Source organism: Rhinolophus hipposideros, assembly GCF_964194185.1.
Source record: "Rhinolophus hipposideros genome assembly, chromosome: 10".
Lineage (NCBI taxonomy): Eukaryota > Metazoa > Chordata > Mammalia > Chiroptera > Rhinolophidae > Rhinolophus > Rhinolophus hipposideros.
Genome location: NC_138056.1, coordinates 5,837,230 through 5,849,328, shown reverse-complemented (window position 1 = coordinate 5,849,328; position 12,099 = coordinate 5,837,230). Strand labels below are relative to the sequence as shown.

The window sequence follows — 12,099 nt, the reverse complement described above, 5'->3', positions numbered from 1 at the left end:
AGCCTGTGAATGGGATCCAGATAGAGCACAGCTTGCCTCTGTGGGGCCCTTAGCCATGCCCCATGGAGCCACAACTCTCCCCTCCCCTCCAACACCCTGGCCCAGGGCAGAGGAAACAGGATCAGCCAGGCTCTGGGGCCTGGAGGCTGAGGTCTCAGTGTGCACGCGTGCTCCTGGTTGTGCATGTCTGCGTGTGGGGTGTCGGGGAGGGGGGTTGGCAGACAGGAAAGGGAGGCTCTGACTCGGGAGAAAAGGATTGGGGTTTGGAAAGGAGTCAAAGCCCTAGAGAGGAAAATTTTGGCGGGAATGCTTCGCTGCCCTCTCCTGGCCTCTGCGGGTTCAGCTGATTCTTTTTTTTCCCCCTGTAGGAACCAGCTCTCTCCCTTTAGCCTGGGAGGAGCCAGGGCCCGGACGACAAGCCTGTTTTCTAAGGTTCCCAGGGGCCAGAGCTGCTCAGGGACCAGGGACAGAGCTGCCTGCTGCAGAGGTGTTTACAAGTGCTCTTGGGAGATGTGGAGGCTACCGGGGAGTTTCTAGCCTTGACCATGGCCAAATTCCTTAACCTCTTTCTGCTGCACTTTCCTTCTCAGTAATATGAGGGCTGTGAGGACCAAAGTAAGGACAAGAGTAGAGTAGAGCCTGGTGCAGAGGAGGTCTGTGTATGTGTTTCTTCTTACTGAGCCTCAGTTTTTTCATCTAAAAAGTGGGTGAGAGGAGGTGCTTTTTGTCTAGCTGTCACTCTGGTTCCAGTCTCTGGTGTTATTCCCCAGAAAGCTGCCCCCTATGCCCAGCCACCCTGCCGGACTCTTTCCCTCTGTCCAGCCTGGAGGGGGTTTTCATGCCCTGCTGGGAGGCCAGTCATCAAGGAAAGATGGGGGTGGTGGGTTTCTGGGCTGGGTGCCCTCAAGTTACCCCTCAATGTCCTGGGGAATGCATGTCAGAGAAGTGGGGAGTTTCCCTTCTTTGATGAATCAGCTGTGTGACCCAAGTCTCATCCCTGCCAGGGCCCCTCCCAGCAGGCGGCAGTGGGGCGCAGTTGCCCTGCTGGGAAAATCCCCAAAACCTAGCCAAAGCTCTGGCTGAAGCTTTCTCCTGACTCAGCTGTTTCCTGTCCTCCCCAATTCAGCACCTAGCCGCAGCTAGAATCCAGAGTCAAGCCGAGATGATCCCCATTTTCTGGCCTGCCCCTTTGGGAGCCTCCTCTCTGGGGTATGGGGGTTCGCAATGCTATGAATGTGAGTATCTCCTTTCCCTGGCCTCAGCCATCCTTCCCATGGTTTTATAAAAGGGAGCAGAACACAGGGGCTTGTCCAAATTGTCCCAGCCTAGTTCACCCTGGACCGGGCCACTTCCTTACTCCCCTGTAGGAAAGGGTCAGCCAAATAAGGCAGAGTGCCCTGGCAGGCTGAGGGGGTGAGTCTTGGGGAGCCCCGGGCCTGTCAGGGGAGCAATCCCATGATAGGCCTATAAGATCCTTCCTGTTCAAGTAGGCTTAGTCAGTGTACTCTCTGGGACTCAGTTTCTCTACCAGTAAAATGGAAATCTTAGTCTTGGCCCAGCCTCTCTCCCAGGTGGTTCTGAGGACCCAATCTGCGTACTTTACAGACTCCAGAGGGATTGGCCAGAGAATGGGGAACATCTCTGCCAGACTCTGGATTTCAGCTGGGTCCTTGCTGGCTCTTGTTTATATTTGCAGCCCCCGCACCCCAACAGCACTTTCTTATAGTGGGGACTCAACAATACATCAGGTGCTCTGGAGTTGGATGACCTGGGTTCAAATCTTAGCTCTACCACTTATGGCTTTATAACCTTGAACTAATTACTGAACCTCTCTGGTCCTCAGTTTTCTCTTCTGCAAAATGGTAACAATAATAGAGCCAGGTGAGGCTTAGAGGAAGTAACACACATGAACATTTAGCACAATGCCTGGCTCATGTGATGAGTAGAATGAGGAAACAGTCACAGAGACAGAGAATAACTTTTAATCAATCCCTCATTTATTCAATAATGTTGATTTGGCCCTTGTGCTAGGCCAAGGTCCTATGCTGGACACTGAGGGATAAAGCACAGCCACTGTCCTTGAGGGGCCCAGACACTCAGATGAGAGCCACAGGTGGGTGGGTGTTATGGGAGCCTGGGGTACACATGGTTGGGGAGGAGAAACCTCCAAGAAAATGAGCCAGTGGACGGTGGGTCTGAGACGTGGAGTCAGCCAGGAAAGCAGGCAAGTGTCACGTACACCAGGCAGAGGATAGCATAAGCAAAGTGAGAAAGGCCAGACTGTGTGCAAGAAAACCACAGGCGGCTCTTGATTCTTCATACTTTCATACTTTCATTCGTTCATACTTTCATTCGTTCATACTTTCATTCGTTTAATAATTTATGGAGAGATTACCCTAGCCAAGTACTGTGCTAGGCTCTGGGAATAGGGCTGAGATTCAGACATTGTTCCTGCTTTCACTGAGCCGAGTCTGGGTATGTGGCTTATGGGCCCACGAGAGAGAAACGTCAATCAAGTGATCACTTAAGTAACCTCTCTTCCTTGCTGCACGAGGTATTTAAGCGGTAGGAACAGCCTGAAGCTCAGGGCTGTGTGCCAGGGGGTGAAAGAAGTGCCAGTTAGCTCCAGTGGGGTGAGCATGGGCAGAAAGGGGTGCCTGAGGGAAGCTGGGGCAGTTGGTCATGGCCGGCTCAGGAGAGTGGACTGTGTATTGCAGGCTGTGGGAGCCACAAAAGGGCTTTGAGTAGGAGGGACACAGGCAGCTCTGCGGGAGAGCTGGCTGTGGGGGGAAGAGGGAGAAGTGGGAGGGGAACAGGCAGAGGAGACAAGTTGTAGTGCTTCGCAAAAGAGTGAAGAACCGGCTAAAGCAGGGCCGTGAGGCTGGAGAAGGGGTGAGTGTGTGAAATGCTCAGTTATGGAAGGAGAACCAGGTCTGTTGACACCACCCGGGCATCTTTGTGGGACCCCCTGAGGGCCTAGCCAGGATCTCCCCAAGCCTTGGCCCGTTCTGGCCAACTGCAAAGCACTGACAGTCTGAGGGAGGCAGAGCACCAGGCTCCAACTTGGAGACCACCCAGCGCTGGGGACTTCCCAGGGCTGGGCTGAGGGGAGACTGAGCCCGGGGGAAACTTGGGGTGGGGGCTGAGCGAGCATCTCATGACTCACCCACTTCCACCCAGTCAGCCCAGTGGCATCTCCGCTCCCCTGCTCCAAATTCCAATTTAGTGAGGCTGCTCGAGGCTGAGTCAGCTCCGGCACGGCACGAGCAGCATCCCAAGGGGCTTCCTGCCAGACACCCTGGCCCAAAACCGGCCATGGGGTTTGGAGGGTGCAGAGTCAGGCTCTGATGGAGGCTCCAGCAGCCTAAGTTGAGGGGGGTGGCCCAGAGAGATCATGTGGGTGGGTTGTGAAGAGCTCACTGTGGGCGAGGCCAGGGACCACTCTCTGCCTGAGGAGGCAGGGACCAGGGTAAGTCCTAGCTCTGCTCAGCTCACAGCATGACACTGAGGGAACTCCCTTCCCCTCTCCGCCCTCCCATTTCCTTGAGCACAGAATGGGGCCAATGTATCCTTCTCAACAGGTTGTGAGAGTTAAGTAATGCATACAGCAGTGCTTTGCAAACTGTCCAGTGGGCTGTGATGGCCAGGGTGGTGGAGAGGTGAGTATAGCCAGCTGGGATTCCACGGTTACTTATGGTTGTGCAGATTGTCTGCCCTACTTTGCTGAAATCTAGCCCATCTTCTGCTCACTCACCAGACCATGCATGTGCTTTGACATAGAACTGCCAAGACCAAGAGGATACCTTTCTCTTATAAGCACAAATACACCCTGTGGGTTAGTAGTGGTCCCTTGGACTTTGCTGGGCCAAGCCCCTGGATTGATGGGAAGTCACTGAGAAGCTGATTCTGATTATTGGGATGAAGGCGAAGCAGTGCTGGCTTTGCAGAGGCTCTCAAGAGAGATTCCCAGCCTTGGCAGTAAGGTGTATCTTATTACTGGGGGCAGTTAGAAGGGCCCAGTCAGGGCGGGGAGACAGTCTCTCCTGGCCCTGCCTGTCTCCAGCAACCAAAGCAGGTAACCACCAACACAGTATTTTAAAAAACACTCAACACACAGACCCAAGCTGGGTTTTATTGAAATGCCAGGAGCAGGCACATGGCAAGATAGTGAAGGGAAGAAGGTAGTGCAGGCTGTGAGGTGGCAGGAAGGAGCAGACACCAGGTTCATGGCCCTGGCATCCCTTCTTTCTGCCAGGGGCTGAGTGGCACCCCCACCCTCCCCCCAAAAAAAAGGCATGCTCAGGCCTGCAGGGCCTCTGCCCCCCGGGCTGTGAAGGCTCCAAGGACAGGGACTGGAAGCACTAAGTTTTCTCTTTTGTGAGGAAGAGAATGCAGGAGGAGGGGAAGGTACAGCCAGGGATAAGGGTGGCCAAGGAAGGCTCTCCCCCGGGTGTCTGTACCCAGCCTATGGTCCAGGATGGCAGAGGGGAGCAGCATCGAAGAGAGAGGCTGAGGGTCCGGCCCTCAGAGAGCCAGAACCTCCAACAGGTGGGGACTTGAGTCAGCCTTGAACAGAGGGCAGAAGTTCAAGGGGATCGAAGATGCAGGCAGTTCCCGAGTGACCTAGTCTTAGAGCTGTGGGACGTGGCCTCCTTGGGAGTAGGAGGAGAAGACGGGAGGATCCATGCCTAGCAGGGGGCACAGAGGGTAGTCTCCCCAACGTGGCCCCACTAGGTCAGTTCCACATTGTTGGCACGGTCCAGCACTCGGGAGCCACGAGCACTGCCCCCCAGCTGGAAACGGCTCTCATAGAGAGTGGGGCAGAGATGCCAGCGGTTGGCCCGGTAGATGCCCAGGTAGGTGTAGACATCAGGCTTGTAGGTGAGCAGGCACTTAACGCCTGCTGCACGGATGGCTGCATCTGCCTCCAGCACACCCAAGCGGTCCGTGAAGTCGTCTGTATAAACACAGATAACCTGGCGCCCACCCTCCCTGGCCCGCGGGCTCACCTTGGCCACCTGAAGCCGGCCCTCAACCACGGCCCGAGCAATGCCAGCCCAGGCATGGTCCAGCTTGAAGCCAGGTGCCAGGTGCATGAGCCACTTTCCCGAGAGCACATGGTGCGTGATGGCCAGCTGGCGCAGGGTACCTGGCGTGACGGGCCGCCCGCTGGTCTGCAGGGCTTCCCAGGCTGCCTGCAGGCCCTGCACATCACCGGAGTTGGGGGTGTAGCCCTGCCCATACGCTGCAATCCAGCCCACGGGCTCCGAGTTGGGTGAGCTAGGATCCCCGTAGCGAGTAACTTGGGATGGCGGGTACTTGGCCAACCAGGCATCTAGCTCAGAGGCAGGTGTGGTGCGGGCGTCAAACACCAACCAGGGGTCCATGTCAGCTGCCATGGCTTCTGCAGCCAGGTGCTCAGCAGTGAAGCCATCCTCACGGCCACCTGGAGAGTCCTCCTCCTCCAGCTCCTCACCTGACTCCATCCTGCTGTGAGGGAGAAAGTTCGTGACAGATTTGCAGCTTGCTGGGCCCTAGCGGGTGCCAAGCATTAACCTAAACTGTGTGGCCTTGGTCAAGATTTAAAGTCCTCGTGCCTCAGTTGCCTCATCTTAACAATGGATAACAACTGTTCCTGGCTCAATGCGCTGTTGACAATTAAATGCCTGCAGTGGAATAAGCACGGCTAAGTGTTATTTCTAATCTTCCTGACTTACAGACAAGAAACAAGCTCAGAGAGAAGGGACTGACCCAAGGTCACACCTGTAGTGAGCGACAGGGCCTAATTGCAAATTCAAATGTGGGTGCAACTGGCCCAGCTACACCTCCTGGCCCTGCCAGTGACTGGCAGGTATCCTGGGCGCTGGCATTTAATGCAGGGAAGCGGAGGAGCCCCCGTTCGCTCAGCACCGAGGCAGGCCCTGCAGGGCAAGGCCTCCCGGGCGGGCGTTATCTGGCCCACTTAAAAAATAAGGATACTGAGGACCAGAGAAGGCAGTGACGGGTCCGAGGCCAATGGGGCGGTGCCCGGACTCGAACCCCGGATTGTTAGAACCAGCGGGAGGGCCAGCCTCCCGCCCCGCCGCGCCCGCCGCCATTAGCGCCCATCGCAAGAGCTTGGCTCCCGCCCGACTCTGCCCCCTCCCGCCGCCCCGCCGTCACCTTCGGCCTTCGATGCGTTCGGCACCGACCCAGCCCCGCGCCTGGCTCCGCTCCTGCCGGGGCTCCGAGCCGCCGCGCCCCGCCCCCGCCACGGCTGCCGCCGCCGCCGCCATCTTAGCGCCCCGCCGCCTCAACAACAACTTTATAGATAGACAAGCGCAGCACGGGGCGGGGCCCCCGAGCCAGAGCAGCCGCGCCGCGGGGCGGGGCCGGCCACTGAGGGGGCGGGACTTGGGCGGGGCTGACCCCAGGGGCGAGGCCATCAAGGAACCCAGAAGGGGCGGGCCTGCGGGGGGCGGGGCTAACGTTCGCTCTTCTGGCCTGGGGGCGGGCGGGAGTGGCGGTCCGGTCCCGGACCGACGCGCACAGCCCCGGAGGTTCCGAGGGGCGGGCACTCGGACCCTGCGAGCGGCTGCCTACCGGCGGCGCTAGGACCCTGTGGGGAGCGGCGGGGGCGGAGCGGGCGGCACCAGGACCCGGGGGAACCTCGACGGGCGGGCGGCGAGCAGGCCCCGGGGCCGGGAGGCTGCAGGCGGCGACGCTGGGCCCGGCGCGGCGAGAGAGTCCCGGAGATGCCGAGCAAGAAAAAGAAGTACAACGCGCGGTTCCCGCCGGTGAGCACGTGGCCGGGCCCGGCAGGAGAGGGCCCAGCTCCCGGGAGGCTCGGGCCCAGGCCTGGCTGGGGGGCGGGCGCATCGCCGTGCTCCGGGACCCGGACGCCCCGCCCCCTTCTGTGCCCTCCTCGCGTTGTTGCCCCCCGCCCCCTTTCTCCCCGGATACCCCTCTCGCTCTCCCCTGAACCCCATTCTGGGACTGAGGCGACGGGATCCGACCTCTCTGCCTCCTCCCCAGGCGCGGATCAAGAAGATCATGCAGACGGACGAAGAGATTGGGAAGGTGGCGGCGGCTGTGCCTGTCATCATCTGTATCCTGTCGGGGGCTGGCCGGGTTGAGGGACGTGGGGGAAGGAGGCAGCCGGGGGTCGCCTTGTGTGGGCTGGGACCCCACTCCCGCGTTCTCCTTGACGACTCTGAGCCCGGGCGCTTGAGCTCTTCCTGGAGTCGCTGTTGAAGAAGGCCTGCCAGGTGACCCAGTCCCGAAACGCCAAGACCATGACCACTTCCCACCTGTGAGTGGCTGCGAGCTGGAAGAGCCCAGTGGGGCCCTGCCCCAGGCGTTCACACACTTAAGAGAGGCTGCGTCCTGATGGGGAGGTGGGAGGCTACTGGGAGACCAGCCAGGCCTTAGAGACTGGTGGGTTCGAACTTGGAGAGGAAAGGCTGGGTGTTCCAGCAAAGGGAGGAAGTCGGGTGGTAGAGGTTTTCCAGACTCCATTCTCCTAATATCCAGAGCTTCTTGCTGTCCCTTGCTGAGAGTGCAGACATCTGGGGCCCTGCCAGATGCCATCCCCGCCTCACCTCTTTCAGGAAGCAGTGCATCGAGCTGGAGCAGCAGTTTGACTTCTTAAAGGACCTGGTGGCATCTGTGCCTGACATGCAGGGGGATGGGGAAGACAACCACATGGACGGGGACAAGGGTGCCCGCAGGTGGGGAGTTAGGGCCAAGTGTCCAGGTGTGGAAGGCCAAGGCCACCGGGGTTGGAGGTGCCTGGGGGGAGGGCGAAGGAGCAGGGAGACCTCTGAGCAGATGGATTATACCTTCCCAAAGGGGCCGGAAGCCAGGCAGCAGCAGCCGGAAGAATGGTGGGATGGGAAACAAAGGCAAGGACAAGAAGCTGTCAGGGACGGACTCTGAGCAGGAGGTGAGTGAAGCTGCCAGCCCTCTGCCCTGCCTCTTCGAGCTGGCTGGAGGCCTGGACCCATCCTCACCTGTGACTTCACTGTACCCTGGTTTCTTTGTTTTTAAATTGGGGCGCTGGAGGTCAGCATCCTGTCCCTGCCACACCGAGAGGTCTAGGGTCTTCAGTGATGGGCCCATGCCTTTCTTGTCACCTCTGACCCCTGCCTTGCTCCCAGGATGAGTCTGAGGACAGTGACACTGATGGGGAAGAGGAGACAGCGCAGGCTCCACCCCAGGCCAGCCACCCGCCTTCCCACTTTCCGAGGTAAGCAGCTCAGTGGCTCCAGGAGGGGGCCAGCAGACTCCCCAAAGCTGACTTGTCCTTCCTGGCCTTCATGGTCACTTGCTTCTGTTGTTTGTGGCAGATTTGGGGGTGGGAAGGGAAGAACTGAGGAGGGCTTTAAAGACAGGAGACTGTGCTCTCAGAAAGTGCCTTCCCCACAGTGGATGGGGCCTGGGCAGGGGCTTTGTGACCTGCTCGGGCCCTTCGCTTCTCTGGGCTTGGCTCCCGTTGGGTACAGAGGGTGGTGGGCTCCATGCTGTCTGTGTGGAGGGCGGAGTGGGGCTCAGTGGGTCGGAATGGGTCCTGGAGAGTGACCTGATTTCTCTCTCCTGCTTTCTGCCCTGCAGCCCCCCAACACCTTTCATGCCCTTCACCTCGACTCTGCCTCTGCCCCCAGCACCCCCGGTTCCCTCCGCACCTGACGCAGAGGGTGAAGAAGATTATGACTCCTAGCGCCCTCTGCCCCCCAGGCCACACCCCCTTTTAGTTGGTTTTAGTTGTTCTGGGGGGAGGAGAGAAGGTAGAGCTGTTCTTAAATTTATTAAAAAAATAATAACAAAAGGGAGCGTCAGTGTCTGTCCCGGCCTCTGTCTAGGGCTTCGTGGCGGCCTTCCCATCCACTCACCTGACTTCCTCACACTGAGCTGGGCAGGAGCAGGGGTGGGCCGGGCAGCTGCTGAGTGAAAGGAGGGGCTGGAGGCCATGGGTGTGCCAGGGCAGGACCGGGGGTGCTGAGAGAAGGAAGGTGGACAGAGTGGTGTAGGACCTTAGCCAGCAGGTGCCGCTGTGCGGGGGGACAACCTATCTCATTGTCCTGTGTGACCCTGGACTGGTTCCTACTGTTCTCTGAACAGTCTCTTGTCCTCTCACGGAGACCTTTTCGTCCACTGGGGGCTGCAACAAAGGGACAAACAGGACGAGTAATAGGAACTGGAGAGCTCTGAGCCTGGTGCCATGAAGGGTAGAGGAAGGGGCAGCAAGAACAGAGGTAGATGAGATTGTTGTGGAGAGTCTCGAAGGCCAGCTTGTGAGCGGGGCAGTGACACAGTGCGTCAGTCCATGGCCATTTCTGAGCGGACCCTGGAGCTGCAGTGTCCCCGGAGGCAGATGTGTGCTTCAGGGAGCAGTGGCTTGAGGCTGGGCAGGAGGCATGGGAAGCAGTGGGTCGACTTGAGTGCTGATGGTTGACTGGATGGGGCAGAGAGGGAGGGAACCCACAAGGACTCTCAGGTTTCTTTCTGCAGCAGCTCGGGCAGGGGCCTTTTCCAGCTGGGGACACAAGAGGTAGAGCAGGATTAGGCCTGAAGATGACAAGTTTGACTGTGATAAATTTGGGGTGCCTGTGAAGATACTGAGGAGAGGTGTGGAGTGGACAGTTGGACACGGGCCTAGAGACAGATGTGTGAACTTTGAGAGTAGGTGACTTCACCCCGGGAGAGAGGGGCAGCCCATCAGAGGAGACTGAAGAGCAGCCAGACCCAGAACCCCCAGGAGCCACTGGATGTGCGAACCCAGGAGGCGCTGGGAGAAGGGACAGGTCAGTTGTCGAACACCAGGACACATTGCAGGCTTTAGGGAAGCCTTCCCCACAGCTGCCTCAGAGGCTTGCTGGTTGTTGACGAGGCGGGGAGAGCTGGAGGTGAGAAACTGAGGTGAGCTGAAGCAACACCACTCAGAGCTGTGAAGTGGAGAGGAAGCAGCAGCTCAGGGAGGAGCAGGGAGTTTCTGTTTTTGTTTTTGTTTTTGTTTTTTAAATTAAATTTATTGGGGTGACAATTGTTAGTAAATTTACATAGATTTCAGGTGTACAATTCTGTATTACATCATCTATAAATCCCATTGTGTGTTCACCACCCAGAGTCAGTTCTCCTTCCATCACCATATATTTGATCTGTTTTTGTTTTTTTAAGATGGCAGATGCAAGCTTGTAGTGAGGGGGGGATGTGGGATAGGAGGGGAGAGAATGGAGTGAGGGGGGGAGTGCCCAAGGCAAACCCAACCTGGTGAGGGAAAGTGCGGTGAGGAGGTTTAGGTGGAAGGACTGCAGAATTCAATTTTCACCCAAGGTATTTGACTTCTGTGAGTTAGGAGGCTTCTGGCAGGTGTGGAAGGGCCCAGGGCAGCTGGAGCTGGGGCATGTGGGTCCTGTCTGCCTCTCGTGTGCTCCCCCTCTGGATATGGTACCTCTGCCTTTTGGGGAATCACCTTTTCTATACTCCACCTGCGGAGTGTGCAGCACACTCCACTTCCTGGGGTGGAGGGATGGGAACATCACATCAGCCTGGCCAATCACATCACCCACCACACACGCTCTGGCCCCAGTGAGTGGTACGGGCCGGTCATGACCACTGGGACTTTAGATGGGACCATTGGGAAGGGGTTTTGACATGATCGCTGGCTTCCCCGTGGCTTGGAGAGTAGCAGGGAACCCTCTGAGGAGTCCAGGTGAGGGTGATGGCAGTCGTGCTAGTGTAGCAAAGCTGGCGGAATGTCGGCCGGGTGCTGCTGGAAGCTGCTTCCAACCCTGAGGGGCAATTCTTACTGAGAACAAGGCCAGCACAGTAGAACCATTTGGCGCAGAGGCACAGACGTCTGATGACTTCTGAACACTTGGACCCAGTCTTGCCTGAAGCCTTCACGCCTTAGGCTTCTTAGTTATGTGAGCCAATAAACATTTCCCCCCCTTGAAGTCAGCTGGGTTTCTGTCCCTTGGAACTGAAAGAGCTCTGGTTGGCAGGGACCATGAATCGGAGGTGGTTCCCACCGGCCCAGGAGCAGAACAGTTGGGCTCAGTCCCAGGGAAAGGCGGGCATCTGGGCCCACAGAGCTGAGAACACCAAGCGGCTGTGAGGAATGGGGGTGGGAGAGGAAGAGACCCTGGGAGCCTATTGCTGGAGTCTGTCCAAAAGCTGAGATTCAGAACTGAGAGGGTTCAGAATGACAAGGCTGGGTGACGATTGTGAAAGGCGAGGAGGCCAGGGTGGTGGGACCATCTCCCTCCAGGCAAAAGGCTCGAGGACGTGTAGGTGGGGGTGAGAGAGGGCCAGGAGCTCCTGGCCTGTGCCTCTGCTTCTCGGCCTCTTGGGTTGGCCTTGGGAGAGTACATAGGAGTGGAATCTCTTGAGCGAAGCCACGGATTCAAAGCTTCTCTGTTTATTAACCTGAAGCAAGTTCAGTAGCTTCTCTGTGTCTTAGTGTTCTTATCTGTAAAATGGGGCTAGTTATTACCTACTGTCGGTTGTATGTATTATACTATACTATACATACTAGTTACACCCATCAGTTAGAACCAAGGGCTGATGTAACAAACTAAAATCCATAGGCTCAAATGCAATGGAAGTTTATTTCATGTTCAATAAGATTCTTAAGGGGATTTTTGTGATCAGTGGGCTGTTCTTCTCCAAGAGGGACCTCAGGGCCCAGGCTCTTTCCATCTTGTGGCCCCACCATTCCCCTCGCTGTGACTTCCAAGGTCACTGGGGAAGGGGAAAGCTCAGCGACCACAGAGGCTTTTCTGGGTCAGGACTGGAATTGACACCATCGCCTCTGTTTACTTCCCGTTGAAATTGTCACAGGGTCCTACCCGAGGGAGGCTAGGAAAGGTGTCCTAGCCAGCCTGGGTGACTGACCAGCCAGTTTCTGCTGCAGGACCTCACAGGCTGTTGGGAAGGGTCTGACTCAGCCTCAGCCAAGTGTTAGGAGTGCAGCATCCCGAGTCAGAGGGCAGAGGTCTGGGAGACAGTGCTCCTGGCTGGTCCTGGCCTCTGGATGCCTCCTGGGAGTAGGGAAAGATGGCTCTGGCCTGTGGGCACCGGTTGGGCTGGGGCAGCTTGTGAATACCCCGTCTGCAGAGC

General features: G+C 57.6%; 2 protein-coding genes across 5 annotated transcripts; one reads left to right on the top strand and one right to left on the bottom strand.

Annotated features, from left to right (window-relative positions):
* Nucleotides 1–4,112: 4,112 nt before the first annotated feature.
* On the bottom strand, nucleotides 4,113–7,098 carry LOC308504014 (UPF0696 protein C11orf68 homolog). 3 transcript variants are annotated; one of them, XM_081063907.1, is made up of 2 exons: nucleotides 6,996–7,098; nucleotides 4,113–5,490 (listed from the first exon to the last, which is right to left on the bottom strand). In XM_081063907.1, exon 2 carries the CDS (start codon nucleotides 5,484–5,486, stop codon nucleotides 4,731–4,733), a length of 756 nt encoding a protein of 251 aa, XP_080920033.1. In that variant the 5' UTR covers nucleotides 5,487–5,490; nucleotides 6,996–7,098; the 3' UTR covers nucleotides 4,113–4,730. The 3 variants fall into 3 exon arrangements, with proteins under 3 accessions (XP_080920033.1, XP_080920031.1, XP_080920032.1); XM_081063905.1 differs by lacking the exon at nucleotides 6,996–7,098 and adding an exon at nucleotides 6,163–6,296; XM_081063906.1 differs by lacking the exon at nucleotides 6,996–7,098 and adding an exon at nucleotides 6,163–6,296 and having other exon boundaries at nucleotides 4,113–5,487.
* Nucleotides 6,516–10,932, top strand: DRAP1 (DR1 associated protein 1). 2 transcript variants are annotated; one of them, XM_081063909.1, is made up of 7 exons: nucleotides 6,516–6,776; nucleotides 7,015–7,087; nucleotides 7,198–7,291; nucleotides 7,590–7,709; nucleotides 7,831–7,924; nucleotides 8,139–8,227; nucleotides 8,593–10,932. In XM_081063909.1, exons 1-7 carry the CDS (start codon nucleotides 6,735–6,737, stop codon nucleotides 8,696–8,698), a joined length of 618 nt encoding a protein of 205 aa, XP_080920035.1. In that variant the 5' UTR covers nucleotides 6,516–6,734; the 3' UTR covers nucleotides 8,699–10,932. The 2 variants fall into 2 exon arrangements, with proteins under 2 accessions (XP_080920035.1, XP_080920034.1); XM_081063908.1 differs by lacking the exon at nucleotides 7,590–7,709 and having other exon boundaries at nucleotides 6,606–6,776; nucleotides 8,593–10,097.
* The last annotated feature ends 1,167 nt before the right edge of the window (nucleotides 10,933–12,099 follow it).

Bases quoted from the DNA above. Each gene is read 5' to 3' on its own strand.
- LOC308504014 (XM_081063905.1), bottom strand. From the start codon at position 6,275: ATGGCGGCGGCGGCGGCAGCCGTGGCGGGGGCGGGGCGCGGCGGCTCG. The intron at 5,491-6,162 runs GTGACGGCGGGG...TCTCCCTCACAG, and splicing joins GAACGCATCGAAGGCCGAAG to CAGGATGGAGTCAGGTGAGG.
- DRAP1 (XM_081063909.1), top strand. From the start codon at position 6,735: ATGCCGAGCAAGAAAAAGAAGTACAACGCGCGGTTCCCGCCG. The intron at 6,777-7,014 runs GTGAGCACGTGG...CCTCCTCCCCAG, and splicing joins ACAACGCGCGGTTCCCGCCG to GCGCGGATCAAGAAGATCAT. The intron at 7,088-7,197 runs GTATCCTGTCGG...GACGACTCTGAG, and splicing joins GGCTGTGCCTGTCATCATCT to CCCGGGCGCTTGAGCTCTTC.